Below are 18,138 nucleotides of genomic sequence, written 5' to 3'. Positions count from 1 at the left end.
ATGTGCTGGTTAGGTGGATTGACCATAGTAAATTGCCCCTTAGTGTCAGGGAGATTAGTAGAGTAAATACATGGGGATACAGGATAGGTTGGGTGGGATTGTTGTCAGTGCAGGCTCAATGGGCACTGCACTGTAGAGATTCGATGATTATACTTGGAGGGACTAGAGAAGCTGGTGTTGTGCTTGGAGCAGAGAAAAGATGAGAAGAAATTTGATAGAGGTGCTCAATACCCTGATCTTGATAAAGTAAAATAACTGTTTCCAGTGACAAAAGGGTTAGTAACCAGATGACACAGATTTAAGATAAATGCCAAAAAAAACAAAGGTGGAACTGGGAAAAGAATTATACAGTGAATTATGATCAGGAGTAGGTAAAGGATGGTAGGAGCAGATTCAGAGGACCATAGAAAAGTTACAGTGCAGAAAGAAATCACTCAGCCAGCCAAAAAAAAGAGTTTAAAAAAAAAAACTAGCTGCTTATTTTAATTCCACTTTCCAGCACCTCGTCTATAGCTTTGTAGGTTACAGCACTTCAGATGTAGATCCAGGTACCTTTTTAATGAGTTCAGCATTTCAGCCTCAACCACCAACTTGAGCAATGAATTCCTGACACCCACCATCCTCTGGGTGAAAAAGTTTTTTCTCATGCCTCATCTAATCCTTGTATAATCACCTTAAATTATATAATCACCTTAAACCCCCTGATAATTGACCCTTCAGCTAGGGGAAACGAGACTTTCCTGTCTACCCTGTCTAGGCCCTTCATAATTTTGTATGCCTCAATTAGGTTACTCATTGGGCTGCTCTGCTCTAAGGAGAGCAACCATAGCCTATCAATCTCTCTTCATAGCTGCAACTTCCAAGCCCTATCAACATTCTTGTGAATCGTCTCTTCATTCTCCTGAAGCAATTGCGGTGACCAGAGCTGTGTACTCAACTCCAGTTATGGCCTAACCAGCTGTTTGTACTGTTCCATCGTTACATCCCTGCTTTTGTATTCAATACCTCGTCCAATAAAGGAAAGCATTTCAGATGTTTTCTTGACCACCTTGTCCACCTGTCCTGTCACCTTCAAGGACCTGTGGACATGCACTCCAAGGTCTGTCACTTCCTCATTCCCTCTCAATATCTTCCCATTTATTGAGTATTCCCTTGGTTTTCTTTCCCTCCCCAAATGAATTACCCCTCAGTTTTCCAAATTGAATTCCATTTGCCACATCTCTACCCATTCAACCAAACCATTGATATCATTCTGGAGTCGACAGCTATCCTCTTCACTATCAACTACATGGCCAATTTTTATGTCATCTGCAAATTTCCCCATCACCCCACCTACATTTAAGTCTAAACCATTAATATAAACAGCAAGGGCCCCAACACTGAGCCCTGTGGAACACCAGTGGAAACTGTTTTCCATTCACAAAAGCACCCATAGACCATTATACCCATTGTTTCCTAACACTGAGCCAATTTTGGATCCAGCCTGCCACTCGCTCCTATGTCCCAGGAGTTCTCACTTTTCTAACCGGTCTGCCATGTGGGACCTTGTCAAACGTCTTACTGAAATCCATGTAGACAATATCCACTGCACTACCCTCATCAATCCTCCTTGTTACTTCCTCAAAAATAAGTTGGAAAGATGCAATCTTCCCCTAACAAAAAACCATGCTGATTATTCCTTTCTAAGTTTATCCTGTCTCAATTGTTTCCAATAATATGCCCACCACTAAAGTCAGACTGACAGGCCTCTAGGTTTCTGAGCCATCCCTCGCATCCTTTATAAATAATGGTGCAACATTCGCAAACCTCCAATCCTCTGATACCTCACCTATATCTAGCGAGGATTAGAAAATCATCCAGAGCACCTGCCATTTCCTACCAGGCTTCCTTCAACAGCCTGGGATACAATCCATCTGCCCCTGGTGCACTATCCACCTTCAAGGATGCCCAGTACTTTCCTCTTCCACTATACTTATTGTATCTAATATTTCACACTCCTCCTCTTGTCTGAATCATCCATCTCCGTACAAACAGAGACAAAGAACTCATTGAGAACCCTGCCCATTTTCTTCTGAACCCATAAGTTACCATGTACATCTCTGATAGGCCCTATCTTTTCTTTCCTATTCAGTAATGACTTCTAAAGGGAATTGGTTTAATACCTTAAACAAAAAAATATTGCAAAGCTATGGTGAACAAGCACAAGGGTGTGACTAATTGGATAACTCTTTCTAAGAGCCAGAACAGGCACAAATCACTCAATGATGATCTTCTGGGCTGTGATTTGTATATGCATAGCATGTTCTGCCAGGATTTATTATACACCCATGATCATCTTTGGCATAAGGAAAAGCTGCAAGTGCAAGTTGTAGAATGCTATTTCTATTGAAAATTCTGGAAGTGTTCAGTGAATTTGTTTTACCATTTTCTTTTGCTTGTCCTCTCCAATACCAAACCCCTTTGACAAAAAAAGCGCACAGAAAATAACAATCACTGATAGTTTAATGTGGAATACAAAGTAGTAAGAGGAATGTTATATTTTTAAAAAAAGATTATTGGCTGATCTAAATGTCACTGTTGTGCTGCTGGGAATAGAGCTTTAAAAATGGTAACTGCTTAGAACAATCTTTGTATCAGAAAATGACAGCAGACTACATGTCCATTGTGATTGATTTCAGTAATGCTATATGAGTTTAAGCTGTATGGTGCAAACCTGAGTACTGAACGAGCTAAACTCTTTAAGAAAAAGTTAAACGGGTTAAACTGTAAAAATGGCAATGCTGCAGTCTGCTGTATAGTTGATGTCAGTAGTTTCTGGCTTGTAACACAAATGTTACATGCCCCATTGAAATGCAGAGCGCAGATGCAGGGTCCAGAATATATGATCATGTCTATTTTGAAATGCTGAGTCTAGATGCAGTGACCAGAACATAATGCTGCATCTGTGTAAAGAGAAGCCAATAATCTTCAAATGTAGCAAATGCTGATAAAGGCCATTCAAGGTTTCCATTGGGTATCTGATTTTGAATGGGACTGTTTAGATGGTGCTCTTGGGTTAATAGGAGTGGGCAGAATTCTTTGTCATTGTAGTTTCCTTTTGTTTTTAACCAGTGTTTCTTTCTGTTTCCTCCAGGCTGCGCAGGTTGTGCTGATTTCACTGTTTGAGCTGAATACTCCTGAGTTCACAATGTTACTTGGTGCCTTGCCAAAAACATTCCAAGATGGTGCCACCAAGCTCCTTCACAATCACTTGAAGAACTCTAGCAACACTAGTGTGGTACTTCGCTTCTACCACTTTTTAATGCAATATTTCAATGATAATGAGCATAATTAAAAATAGCCAGTTATTGAAGTATTATGGTCATGGCATTGGTTAGCAACTTGGATGCTGTGAGTTAAAATTCCAACATGGCAAGTTGAGGAATTAAATTTAAGAAATCAATTGATTAATTTAATGGCTAATAAAAGAAAACTACTATATTGTTACAAAAAGCAACCTGGTTCACTAATGTCCTGAGAGCACCTAGCCTGGCATACATGTTACGGCAATCCCATACCGCATAGTTAACTTTGAATACTTCCGGGCACCTGGGGATACCAAGTGAACACAGCCTGTCTGTGTTGCCCATGGCATGGGAACAAATTAAAAAGAAAATAGAACAGTCTTACTTTGTGAGCTGGGCAAATGGCACAATTGCAATTTCCAGTTGGAATAAATACCTCCATGATTTGCGTTATGGTACTTAGAACTTAGAAATGGAAGTGGAAATTAAATTTGTGATTCTAATACCCTATTAGATTTCTTACTGTCAAATATCTAGATATAAGTAAGATATTTGTTTCGGCAATCTACATATCTCTTCCCTTGCAATCCTGCTGTGTACAATGATAGAAATAAGGAGTGTATTTTAAGCCACAACTACATATGTTGGACTATATTCAGTCGTGTGCGCCGCCATAGGAAGAAAATATTTACTTCAGAGGAGGTGCAATACCGATTTACTGGAATGATACCTTGACTCCAACGATTAAATTATGAGGAGCACTTGGACAAAGAGTTGTAGATGGTGGAATTTAGAAGGTTAAGGAGTGATTTGATTGAAGTTTTCAAGACATTAAGGGGAACAGATAGAGATCAACTGTTTCTGCTGTTCTGGGGGGTGGATCCAGGATTGTGCGGCATTAAGGTTAGGAGTGAAGTAAGGATACATTTTTGCATACAAGAGTGGTAAAAGTTGTGAACTTCCTTCCCCCAATGGCTGTTGGGTTAATTATTTATTTTAAATCTGAGATTTAGAGTTCTGAAAAGTCTATCACCGGTATTAAGGGGGTCAGAGGTTGGAATTGGGTCACAGAGCAGCCATGAACACGTTGATGGTCTAAATGACCGACTGCTGTTTCTATGTTTTGAAGGCCGCATTTTTGGTCTCAGGTCATTTTATGATCATCCACAAGGTTGCAGTCTAAAAATTGAAATTGGCAGTTGACATATATTTCTAACTTTCCTCTCCTACTTGGTTTAGTTCCGATATTTTAATCCGAAGACTCTTGTGATTAATTACATGAGTAATTCGGTTGTAATGTACGACAGTGTTGCTCATGTTCCAGTAATTCTAGCTGACATCAGTGGAAGTTGATAATGATTCACAGCTCATTTTATTTTCTGCTCTTGCTGCAGAGTTCACCTAGCAACACAATGGGACGCACACCTTCACGGCACTCCAGCAGCCGAACAAGCCCTCTGACCTCTCCCACAAATTGCTCGCAAGGTGGTCTTTCCCCAAGGTAATAAATTATTATTTTTTTTACTTATCCATAGCAAGGGTGATGTATTTCAAGTTCCTGAGTAAAATCTATTATGAAAATAACAATTAAAATCCCATCCATTTGCTGGAAGTTCCTTATCTTTACAACCTTCAAAATGCATAACGAGTCATAACTTTTTCAAACCTTATTTTTCCATTTCATTTTTATTCCATCTGCTGTTCCCTTGCCTTGCCGATTTTTGAATAGCAGCTACATGTGGTGCCCGACAACAAATGTTAAGATCCATCCCATGAGGATAATTTATGACAGTAAATTTGTGTCCCAAGTCCCACCTTTTCCTCGTTTCCTACTGCCCATTCTTATAATGGAGGGGAAAAAACACCCTGAAAATTTCACAAAAGGAATTAATTTATGCAAACCTATACCATGTATCAGATCCTGTATCATGTTCTTCCTTTATGATTCAGTCCAAATACTTCACAACATATTATCCTATGATACTGGAGCTTTCGCCGCACCCGAGATGTAATTTCTATGATATATGATGTAAATGCTATTGTTGCAACCCAATAATGTTGAATAAAATGAACACATTTTTAAAAAGTAAAGAATCCAGGTTTCTTGACAAAAATGCACTTTAAGGAACCAGTTTTTCTATGGGAAATGTGATGACTTTAAACAGATTTCTTGGAGCTGGATGTTTCCAGGAACTTATTAAGCTCCAAAACATCCTGAAAAGGTCATGAAGCAAAGGCATACACCAAAATAATACAGGGCATCTCTCTCCCCTCAATCAAGCTCTTTTTTTCCGTAACACATCACGTGCATGAAACTACCACGCCATAATGCCATTTTCAAACTGCACTCACTAAAATGGCATTTTAATTCCTGTTTCATTGTTCTTGCACAAGCTTTTTTTTCCATTAAATTGTATTGTATGTTTGTTTTTGGAAAAACAGAAACAGATATGCTGATACACACTATTGTCTTAATGCTATTAACATAGGTATTTCTGGCTTATTTCACATTTTAAAAGCATGGTTCTTGGATAAATTAGCATTATTAACTCTTGTTTGCAATATAATACTGCTAGTTTGAGGAACCTCTGTGTTAATAGAAACCCAATAACAAAATGGAACACTTCATCTTAAAAAATTATTATTGGTCACTGAAAAATTACTGTAAGTCATTGAGAGGTTTACCACAAGTGTGGTGTCCCTGCCAACCTTGTGCAACTAGTGGTAAATAAATGAAAAATATATCTGCTGATAACTGCAGTGGTTTATATTCATGGTGAATGTAGCTGACGTTGTATGATGAAAGTGTCTGATTTCTTTTGTACATAAAAGGGATGTAGTTGTTGTGAATTGGTTGCTTGTCTATTTTTGTACATAAATGTTAGGCTGCTCGTAACAGTGCCCAAGTATGCATATGTGCTAGAACTTCGACAGTAAAAGCCTTGAGTCACATTTTTCTGAAGTATTTATCAGATCTTAACCACCTCTAATGTTTAATGTTAACTATTTTGATACCAGAGATCAAAGCATGGAAGTTGGTGAAGTTAGGTAAAGTAGGGGAGAATTACGGTGAGATGAGATGCAGTTTAAGGCATCATAGTCGAGGGCGTTTGATACCTGTGTATGCTTGGGAAGCCACCAGTAGATTTTTGTATTCATTCATGGGATGTGGATGTCTGGCTGGCCAGCATTTGTTGTCTATTCTTAATTGCCCTTGAATTGAGTGGCTTGCTAGGCCATTTCAGAGGGATATTTTTTAAGAGTCAACCATTTTGCTGCAGATCTGGATTATCATGCAAGCCAGACCACACAAGGACATTATGAATCAGGGGTATTTGTAACCACAACCAACAATGGTTCTATGGTCATTAGACTTTTAATCCCAGATTTTTATTGAAGCCGGGTACCCAAAGCATTACCCTGAGTCTCTGGATTACCAGTCCAGTGGCAATACAGTGATGGAGGATCGAAGGCTGGATGGAGGTGACAGTGTTGTGAGCAGGAGTTTGTGGTGGTGAAGTAAGGATGGAAATGGGTGATTTTGGCAATGAATTGGTTGTGAGATTTGAATCTCTGTTCAGGGCTGAACCAGTCCTGGCAATTGAATCATCTTGAGGTGTGGAGATTCTGACGGGATCGCGAACAGTGACACCCCAAATTAGAATGCAGATTTGCACTTGGGATTATTCACAGAATGCTATTTGAGTCCCTCCAAGCTTGAACTTTCAGAGTTTTATGCACATAAATGTAATAAATATACAGGTATATGGCAATATTATCAAAAGATTAGTGGTCCATCAGCTGTTTCAGCAGAATTTCGTCAATGGTTTTTGTTAGAGGCTGTTACGATGGTTTCTTGTTGTATTTAAAAAACTATCATTCCCCTCAAGTAGCCAAACAAAGTAACAGTGGCTTCACGATGATTTATTAAACTATAGCCGGCTATAGGACTCTGAAAGTCCATTCAGAGTGAAAAATTCAGAAATACAAAGGCAATTAAAGTCTCCGATTCAATTACAAGTAGTTAGCATATACCAATAGATGTATAGGAGTTATCTCTATCCAATCAGAGTTCAGGTTATATCATGCATACATAAGGGTACAATGTCCAATTAAAACTTGTGCATGTTATATCACCAAGAAATGATTGCTCTCTCGCTGACCAATGATATCTCGACCTCCCTTTCCATTGTTCCTTGTTCCTGTCTGCCCATTAGAACTGCAGCTGCACATCATTCAATTAGATAGTCCTTGATCTTTATCTGGGCTTACTTTAATCAAAACCTGTCATTTGCACATAGCTTTCCCTGTGTGACTGAGGTTCAGCCTGCAGCTTATGTGATTTTTAAACTGGTATGATTTTTAACCCTTTCCGTTTTTAAAATGGAGGTGGTAATGATCTACTCAAATTAACTCAAATGGATTTACAAGTTGTCAGATAGAATTCCTTTAGGAGGCACAGTCCTGTACTCAGGAGATACAAATAAGGATGGATCACTTACGGGTTATGGACTGCTTGCAAGTATAAATCTATCATTAGTGCTAACAAAGGGCAAGTTTGAATATGGAAAGTCTTCCCAAGACTTGGCCACGCAGTGACCCAAAGTTGTAGTATAGCCAAACATGTCAATATGCACGATAATCAAAGCTGTCCAGTTCAGGAATTTCGCTGACTGTTTTATTTATGAGAGCTCTGTTGCACTACCAGCCCATTTGTTTAATGCTTTCATTTGTTGGGAATTTGTTTGTACTGTATTAAATTTTGTAATGTGGAGATGCTGGCGTTAGAACATAGAACATAGAACATAGAACATTACAGCGCAGAACAGGCCCTTCGGCCCACGATGTTGCACCGACCAGTTAAAAAAAAAACTGTGACCCTCCAACCTAAACCAATTTCTTTTCGTCCATGAACCTATCTACGGATCTCTTAAACGCCCCCAAACTAGGCGCATTTACTACTGATGCTGGCAGGGCATTCCAATCCCTCACCACCCTCTGGGTAAAGAACCTACCCCTGACATCGGTTCTATAACTACCCCCCCTCAATTTAAAGCCATGCCCCCTCGTGCTGGATTTCTCCATCAGAGGAAAAAGGCTATCACTATCCACCCTATCTAAACCTCTAATCATCTTATATGTTTCAATAAGATCCCCTCTTAGCCGCCGCCTTTCCAGCGAAAACAATCCCAAATCCCTCAGCCTCTCCTCATAGGATCTCCCCTCCATACCAGGCAACATCCTGGTAAACCTCCTCTGCACCCTCTCCAAAGCCTCCACATCCTTCCTGTAATGTGGGGACCAGAACTGCACACAGTACTCCAAGTGCGGCCGCACCAGAGTTGTGTACAGTTGCAACATAACGCTACGACTCCTAAATTCAATCCCCCTACCAATAAACGCCAAGACACCATATGCCTTCTTAACAACCTTATCTACTTGATTCCCAACTTTCAGGGATCTATGCACACATACACCTAGATCCCTCTGCTCCTCCACACTATTCAAAGTCCTCCCGTTAGCCCTATACTCAACACATCTGTTATTCCTACCAAAGTGAATTACCTCACACTTCTCCGCATTAAACTCCATCCGCCACCTCTCGGCCCAACTTTGCAACCTGTCTAAGTCTTCCTGCAAACTACGACACCCTTCCTCACTGTCTACCACACCACCGACTTTGGTGTCATCAGCAAATTTGCTAATCCACCCAACTATACCCTCATCCAGATCATTAATAAATATTACAAACAGCAGTGGCCCCAAAACAGATCCCTGAGGTACACCACTTGTAACCGCACTCCATGATGAATATTTACTATCAACCACCACCCTCTGTTTCCTATCCGCTAGCCAATTCCTGATCCAATTTCCTAGATCACCCCCAATCCCATACATCTGCATTTTCTGCAGAAGCCTACCATGGTGAACCTTATCAAACGCCTTACTAAAATCCATATATACCACGTCCACTGCCTTGCCCCCATCCACCTCCTTGGTCACTTTCTCAAAAAACTCAATAAGGTTAGTAAGGCACGACCTACCTGCCACAAAACCATGCTGACTATCACCTATCAATTCATTACTCTCCAAATAACTATAAATCCTATCCCTTATAATTTTTTCCAACATCTTGCCGACAACAGAAGTGAGACTCACCGGTCTATAATTCCCGGGGAAGTCTCTGTTCCCCTTCTTAAACAATGGGACAACATTCGCTAACCTCCAATCTTCTGGTACTATACCAGAGGCCAACGACGACCTGAAGATCAGAGCCAGAGGCTCTGCAATCGCGTTGGACTGGGGTAAGCACAGTAAGAAGTCTCACAACACCAGGTTAAAGTCCAACAGGTTTATTTGGTAGCAAATACCATAAGCTTTCGGAGCACAGCTCCTTCGTCAGATGGAGTGGATATCTGTTCTCAAACAGTGCAAACAGACACAGAAATCAAGTTACAGAATACTGATTAGAATGCAAATCTCTACAGCCAGCCAGGTCTTAAATGTACAGACAATGTGGGTGGAGGGAGCATTCAACACAGGTTAAAGAGATGTGTATTGTCTCCAGACAGAACAGCTAGTGAAATAAATTAAATTTTGTACACATAATTAGAGTTTACTGACTTATTGTAGTCATCTATACTAATTTCCAAATGTACTTCTGCCCATAAGAACTGGAGCTTTATTAAACATTTAGCCCTACAGTGCCACAGAAGCTAAATAGATGAGTGCTGACTAAGGAAGAATCTGGGGGCGATTCTCCCATCCCACTGCGCTAAAAAAATTAGCCAAAGAATTATCCAATTCTCTGGTGACATGATTTAAAGGTTAAAGACACAATATAAATGCAAGATTACCAAGATGCTTCGCAGCCAATGAATATTTATCTGAGCTTTATTCACTGCTGCATCTAAAGCAGTCAGAGCAACCAATTTGCACAGCATAGATCCAAAAACATGATCAGTTATCCTTCTTTGGTAATAGTTTAGTAGTGAATGTTGGCCCAGACACTGAGAATCCCTTGCCATGAAATGTTTTACATCAGCCTTAACAGGCAATAAAGCCTCAGGATAGCATCCTAGCTGAAAAACAGCATCTCCAACAATGTAGCACTCCCTCCATCACATATTTTAGAGACTGATCAGATTGTGATCAAGTCCTGGAGTGGGACTGAACCAACAACATACTGACTAGGCTAGAGTGTTACCACAATAAAACTTTAAATGTTGAAAGAATCAGAGAACTATTTTGTACTCCATAAAATGAATTCCGCACATACCATTCTTCTAAATGAACTCTATATTGCGTAGTTGGATTTTTCAAGGATTTAGAATATTTAAAGTCTAATAATATCCTATTACATGAAGAACAGAATGATATTTTCACATCGTTAATTATTTGATCCCCATCCAAGTGGGATAATAGTGATGAGAAAATTTCACTCTGTATCCTCCAAATGTAAATGTCTCTCTTTATCCTACAATAACTTAGTAATGTTCTCCTTCAGATTCTGCAAAATAGAGGCCAAAGATTAAATTGTTCATTCCCACATCAATAACTCTTGTATAAAGAGATGGACAAGTTAATTCTACTGGGTTTTCACATGATTCTGAAGTCTAAAAATTCAAAATTAAGTATGATCAATAATGCTGAAAGGACAGATGTGTTACCAAAGCTTTTTGTCTTACACTTATTAGGACAATTGCAGGAATGCCAAATTTCAAATGATCATGACAATCTATACAGGAGAAAAGAATGCTAATTGTTCGACAAGTTTATTCCGATTTGTTGCATTATTGTCAAGCTAAAAACAACAAGGAACTGTAGCCTCCCCACACTCATAATTCAAAATGGCACAAGGCTTGAACTTGTACCTCATGTTTGCAGATAACAGACCCCTGTATGAAATGTATGTCACTTCGAGCAAGTGTAAATGAGCCATGTTACAAGCTTAACGTAGTATTTTAAATTGTCATTTAGTCCAGCGATAGCTCACTTGGGGATTGTTTAGCTGTCCAATCGCAAAATCACATCTAATGGTGAATGTTTTGTTTTGGGTTTTGCAAAGTCGGATTGGTTGAGTGTGATCTAGATTCTGCCTATCATGAACGGCTGAAAGAGCATGCTGTTTGATTCAATCAGTCAATTGCTGGCACATATGGCCCAAGTACCTGGCATTACGGGACAGCCTGCAGGACGATTGACTATTCTGATCAAATCATTGATCACTGTGTCACGCATGGGGTAAAGACTGCCACCTTCAGACCTGACAAGTGTCAGTCTACCTTAAATTAGCCTGGGCAGGCAACGTATCTCAAAAATTTTGATCAACAGGTTAAGCAAGTCAATTCATGCTGCTACTATGCAGTGGCTACACAAGTGTCATTTTCCACAAACAGGATTCTGCCATCAGTTCAAAAAGATGTTTTGTCTACCGCACAATTGAGCATCAGTGTGCATGAATTTCAGTGCCTGTGCAATGCCAGGTACATGTGCCATATGACCCAATGATTAGCCAATCCAATCAAACAGCCATCTGAACGATGTACTGAAATGCATTCAGGGACTAAACCTCGAATAATTCAACAGTTTCAGGATAGAGCGAGTGCAAGATGAAAGTTTCGGCAAATGTCTCTTTTTAGAAATATTAAAATTCTGCACTACCAAGTAATTGTTTATGATCAATAACTTAATTTGCAATAGATCTGTTTTCCATTATTTTGCCAAGTATAGTGTTAAATAATTTTTTCTGACATGTACTTTGCAATGTATTGAGTTTAAGAACATAGAACATTTCATTTTGCCCCTCGGTTTTAATCCACCAGAAAGCCAAGGGTCCTATTCCAAGTTAGTTTCCAAAGCATTAACCAGTTCCTTGATGGTATATCGAAGTCACAGTTTTGGGAACATTGGACACCAGGTGTAATGACATTATGCCCATAATGGAAAAGCCTGTTTAGATGTGGATTAATAGAGATACTTAGGTGCTCAAGTATCAACATCCCTCAATGTAATTTAAAGCAAATAACGCCACACAAAAGGCCTTTAGTTTTGTAAATGGGGCATAGAATACAAAAGTGAGTAATAAATTTGTACACACTGGTTAAGCCATTGGTAAAATACTGCAGACCACTTTGGCTAGTACATTATAGATAAGGTTTAAAACCATAGGATGTATACAGCGCATATTCACCAGTATGAAGTCAGGGATGGGGAGCTATAATTATGAGACCCTAAAGATACTGGAGCTGTTTCCACAGGATCAGTGAAGACTAAGGGAGTGGCAAGAAGATTTTAAAATTAAGAGTTCAAATAATGTGTAGGGAAAGACTATTCCATGAACTTGGGAGCAAGGAAAAGATGCAAGAGAATTCACAAAGTTTTGGGAGTGTCTGGATTCCTGTAGAAAAGAACTGGCAGAAGCATAATGGGCCAAATTGCCTCACTCCTGATTTGGTTCTAGCATCTACTGCAGTTTTCCACCAAAAACATTTAGTTCATGACCGATTGTGCATGTATTCAGCCTGCTGCATCTGTGTCACACACAATCCTGGAGTATACAAATGTGCTGTTCTAAATGAAGGTACATCTTGACCAATTATATTGAGGAAAGTTGGCATGGTTGGACACAAAAGGAATGTGTTTGAGGTAGTTTGTGGATTTTGTGTCTGAACTAATCAGCAATTCTGTTCCCAGAGATGATTCTGGAATTTGAGTATTTATGATGGGACTCAAAGACAGTGAAGTCAATCAAAAAGTTAAAAGATGCTGTTGATTACATGTGAGAATTTTTTTTCAAACGCAAAAGTATATCCAACAACTCTGGATGCAGCATCCACTAAACACGGAAAAGGATGCATTTCAGACTGAAAGAATGGAATTTATCGATGTTTAAGGACAAGTTCTAATTGCTTTCTTGGAGTATTGAAGAATGCAGTGTTCTACAGCAAAACAATGGGATGAATTAGTCCGTGCAATATTGAGTGGGGTGCCCAAGGTGTGGAATGGGGCATTTGAAATCTTGAGTAAAAAATGAGGGGCTTCATAGGAAGGTAATAAAAATAAATCTGACAAAACAGATGGGCAAAAGGGTTTAGGGACATAATTGAAAATTGTTTGTTTTATTCAAGAGGGTGATCTATAATCAGTTGCAGACGAGGCAGTGGACCAATCTGACAGCTACGTACCAAAATGTCACCTCTATCCAAGCCTAGGCTGCGATTTGTTCGGTTCCTGGTTCAAGTATGCAATTGGTTGAACAGACTGGTGGAATGGGCAGTGTTCTCTGAAGGTTGGTTAAAGTTCAGGATGTGGTTAAGCATGGATTTGAATCCCACCATGGCCAGAAGTACAGTGATCGTTGGTTCTCCTTCCTGGCTGCTGAACAAATCCCTTTAGGTGGACAATTGGCAGCTGAAATTTAATATGGGGACCTGGATGTTGTTTAATTTGTCCACGAAAAGGGAAGATTTGCAGGGTAAGGGAGTGCTCCTTCAGAGGGCCAGCACAGAAAACACAGGCCAAATGGCCTCCCTCAGTGCGGTAACCATTTTCCATGATTGACAGACTTATGTTCTCTCTTTCTGCAACTTGAGTGAAGAAATATCCTGGCTCTCAACGCTCCCTAAAATTTGCTTTAGTGCTAGTTTGCACCACTGCAGCGGAGTTTGTGAAATACATTTTTTTAAAAATAAAATGCCTGGATTCCTTCTGTAATACTATTCACTGTGATGTCTATAATTTGAGGGAAAAAATGAACGAGATAAAGGCTATGAAAATCATTTGATGCTAAAACCCAGTTATGTAGATGAAAAAAAAAATGGTAAAACCTCGCTTGTACTTGCACACTGACAGTCTGAAATGTTATTTATGTTGTGCAGTCTCTGTTGCCCTTGTGTGTTTGTGTGGTATTGGCTAGAATGGAGTAAATCTGCTGCTGCTTGCTTGGATGAGGTGTTCTCTGTTTGCTATTCTGCTTCTATTAATGTTTTGAAATTTTTCTTCAGTAAAGCATGACCAAAAGCCACTCGGAATATGGTTTTCTTTCTCTTTTTTGCCTTTCTCGTTCTTTCTCTTTCTCTTTGACCACACTGTGACTGCAGTCGATACTGGGGTTGGAGTGCAGATGGGCTGTCAAAGCATCCCCCCACCCCTTCTCAACCTCACTCCATCCCCACAGTTCCTACCCACAAGACCTTCCGGCGTTCTTACTCGCCCAGGTAACTAACCCCCTATCCACGTCTATTCAAAATGCCTTGTGTCATCAGGCAACTCTTATTTTGGGCTTCAGCATGGTTTGTTGTATGTTTTGAGTGGCTATAACTTTTGTTTGCTGTACTTCATTGCCATTTTTAAAAAATTAATCTTCATCTTTCTTTCAACTAATTACAGCTTTGTACTTGTTCATGAATGTGAGCCATCACAATTTTGAATGCGTCATCACAGCTGAACATTTTTATTATCGGTGGGGTAACTGATCAGCAGCGAACCATTTTACTGTAATTCAACAATTACTCTTATCATGAATAATTGAATGCAATGTCACATGCCAGCACAAGCACGATGGGCCGAATGGTCCCCTTCTGTGCTGTATCATTCTATGATTCTGTGTTACCATGTTTGAAGTATTTCAGTTATAAACTCAGAATATACTACGTGCTTTGGATTACTCACTGGCTGTTTTATTTATAGCATGTTGGACTATGACACAGAAAACCTTAACTCCGAAGAAATTTATAGCTCTCTTCGTGGGGTCACACAAGCCATCCAGAACTTTAGTTTCCGCAGTCAAGAGGATTTGAATGAACCAATTAAAAGGGACGGAAAGAAGGACTGTGATGGTGTAAGTACCCACTTCCAAATTCATCATGAGTTACTCCTTGGTTATGCATGCAATCGGCTTAATAGGGGAACTGCGGGCAGAATAATGACAGCATCCATTTATTTTTGCCGCAGCACAGGAACATTGATGGTGGCTTAGTGGTTAGCACTGCTGCCTCACGGCGCCAAGAACCTGGGTTCGATATCCAGCTTGGGTCGCTGTGCAGAGTCTGCACGTTCTCCCTATGTCTGCGTGAGTTCCCTCCGGGTGCTCCAGTTTCCCCCCACAGTCCAAAGGACGTGCTGGTTAGGTGCATTGGCCATGCTAAATTCTCTCTCAGTGTACCTGAATAGGCGGCGGAGTGTGGCATCTAGGGGATTTTCACAGTAACTTCATTGCAGTGTAAGCCTTCTTGTGACAGCAATAAATTAACTTTAAATTTATATACCTTCACTCAGTGTCCTGGGGAAGTCAGGAATTCCAGTATCCACATGAACACAGTACCCTTGGCCTGTTGTATAGGTTTTTGGATAAAGATTGGATGATCCCTTTTAATATCATTTTATCTTTTTCCTGACCTTGCCCTGCCAGTAGTGCTGGCTATTAAGCGTGACACTAATGGAGTAATTTGCTGCAAAGTTTTATTAGCAAATCTTTGCAGCAATTGATGCAATCATAAATGAAAGATTCCATCCTGATTAACACAGGACACAAATAGTACATGTTGAGCACCATTAAATAGTGGTAAATCTGGTTTGTCAGATTTTAAAGCATGTGAAGGATAGTAGAAAATGGTTTGGTGTGTATTGGGATGAATTTATGGTCTTTTTGTTTATTATAAGTGATTTTTTTCAGCAAGTATTTCTGATTCTCTTCCTTTTAAGCCCTTTTGCCTGCTACTAAGAATTTCCTGTGTTTCCACTGATTGTAAGTGGCCATTGCTAATTTACCACTTCTCCCCACAAGCATTGAATTGAAATGTTGACTTCCTGCTATTTGTTTTAGGTGATAATGTCAATGGCTTCCCAACACTGAAAGAAATAACATGCTATCTCTATGTTGAATGTTATTTTTCAATATAAAGCCACATAATTATGATGGCCATTTAGCATATTTTGTGTATCTCCTGAAGATAACCATTGATGTAAACTAGCAGCAAATTAGGAAAGGTCCTGTGATTCTGTAATTAAATAGTGTTGCCTCAAACTGAATGCACTGGATGCGCCTTCCATCCACTGGATGCGCCTTCCATCCAAGGTGTTGAAACCCTAGCTTCAAGCTCTTTATAATGCATCTGCTTGTTTTGATTTTAAATGAAACTCTCAAACCAAAATGCAAAATTTTGGAAGATTGAGATAATCTGGTTATTATCCTGCTCTTTGTGAGCTGTACTTTTATGAAGTGTTAAATTGTCTCTTGGATTTTTAGGAATTCTTTGTATACCATTTGTTAAAGGTATCAAGGGATGGAGGAATTGCATCACCGTCCTCTGACATTCGTGGAGGAGGTGAACCTGTGGAAGGAGGAAGAACTGCTCTTGATAACAAAACATCTTTGCTTAACACTCCGCCACCACGCTCTTTCTCTGGACCTCGGACTAGGGAATACAATCCATATAATTATTCCGATACAATCAATATGTTTGACAAGACAGCCCTCAAAGAAGCTATGTTTGATGATGATGTGGAACAATTCCGTGATGGTAAGACTCTTGTACAATATATCTTAAAATATTTTTGGCTTCACATAGTATAACTTGGTTAGATGGCATGGTGCAGATAAGCAATTTATTTAATGTCAATTAACAGTGACTTGGAGCCATTTTGTGCAAAATGATATGACTGCTTCTCTGAAATAACATACAAACAATTTGTTAGTGTAAATAAATAACAGTGGAGCAATTTCTTACAAAGTGCTCTGTCGTTGAGCTAACAGTAATCTGTTCAATTAATGTTGATCAACCTTGGCCAAAAAATGGATCCAAAGTTGGTTTGGGCGTATTTGAAATAGTAAAGCAAAATAACCTGTACAAGATAGTTTACCTGCAGCTTGAAAGCTGCCTCATGTTCAATCAATCAGAGCTCTGCTTTCATTGTTCTGTAGCATATGTTTAGGCCAAAGCAGCATCACTTCTCGGCCTTTTGGCTAAGATCAAGTGTAGTATCGACATGCTGTATTTGGTTGAAGTCATAAGGTTACATTGTGGCTTTATTTGAAGCAATTTTTAAAAGCGGCATCTTGGCGTTTTGGCTAAGATGCAAATGAGATCAAGCCTTGGAGGAGGTGCAATGCCTACTCCAATCAGCTTGGATCATGTAGATCAAGCCCAAGACAGGAGGTGAGAGCCCTGTCTTGTCAGCTTGGATCGCGAATGCCTCAACTTGTTGAGACTCTGAATTGGACTTGATTTGATTGAATTGGATTTTAAAAAAATGATTTGACAGATATTTGCCCTGATGAGAGATTTAGCTCACCATGCTTTGCAGCAGATTTTACATTGGACTTTTAGACCGCCTGGAGAAGATGCATGTAGTCAAGAAACAAATCTCCCTGATTTTGACAGGCTCTGAATGAACAATTCTAAAATATAAATGACCAAATCAGTGATGTTGTACACTTCAGTTTGAAAATAAGGCAGATTCATGCATAACATTTTGTTCCAACACCTTTTGCTTTAATGTGAGATGAGTTCTGATTACATTAGATAGTATTCTGTAATTCTAATTAAGCAAAAATATGATTTTATATTAATATTAGTGGACTGGGGTCTAATACAGAAAATTGCAGTAGTCCACAAGTTAAATTATTTTTAGTCTTTTTCCACTATTTTTCTAACCCTCCTTTCATCTCTCCTGGAAATGTTGATAGCATGGTGGGATACAGTTCCACAGGTGCAAAGTGTCCTGTCATACTTTGCCAAAGTGTCCATTCTTCATGGGTGAAGCTAGACAATTAATGGTGTGTTATTACTGGGCCAATCCTGTTGTCACCCGACATCCACCTGCATTCAACAGCAATAGACGACAGTCAGAA

At 39.5% G+C, this 18,138-nt stretch overlaps 1 protein-coding gene and 1 non-coding gene across 9 annotated transcripts in view; both read left to right on the top strand.

Annotated features, from left to right (window-relative positions):
* The window catches only part of clasp1a (cytoplasmic linker associated protein 1a), a 250,440-nt gene that overhangs the window by 205,245 nt on the left and 27,057 nt on the right, over nucleotides 1–18,138 (top strand). For 5 of the 8 annotated variants that reach the window (XM_078227926.1, XM_078227929.1, XM_078227925.1 and 2 more), the window contains 4 exons: nucleotides 3,134–3,277; nucleotides 4,679–4,785; nucleotides 14,976–15,126; nucleotides 16,534–16,807. In XM_078227926.1, coding sequence (XP_078084052.1) covers nucleotides 3,134–3,277; nucleotides 4,679–4,785; nucleotides 14,976–15,126; nucleotides 16,534–16,807 — 676 coding nt within the window. The remainder of the gene's footprint in view (nucleotides 1–3,133; nucleotides 3,278–4,678; nucleotides 4,786–14,975; nucleotides 15,127–16,533; nucleotides 16,808–18,138) is intronic. The other 3 variants (XM_078227932.1, XM_078227931.1, XM_078227927.1) reach the window with 1 other exon arrangement.
* On the top strand, nucleotides 17,231–17,429 carry LOC144504181 (U2 spliceosomal RNA). Its single transcript, XR_013499596.1, has one exon. It is a non-coding gene; the product is annotated as a U2 spliceosomal RNA (small nuclear RNA).

Source organism: Mustelus asterias, chromosome 14 (assembly GCF_964213995.1).
Source record: "Mustelus asterias chromosome 14, sMusAst1.hap1.1, whole genome shotgun sequence".
In the NCBI taxonomy this organism is placed as follows: domain Eukaryota; kingdom Metazoa; phylum Chordata; class Chondrichthyes; order Carcharhiniformes; family Triakidae; genus Mustelus; species Mustelus asterias.
The sequence above is the reverse complement of the archived record's forward strand: the minus strand, read 5'-3'. Positions and strand labels throughout refer to the sequence as shown.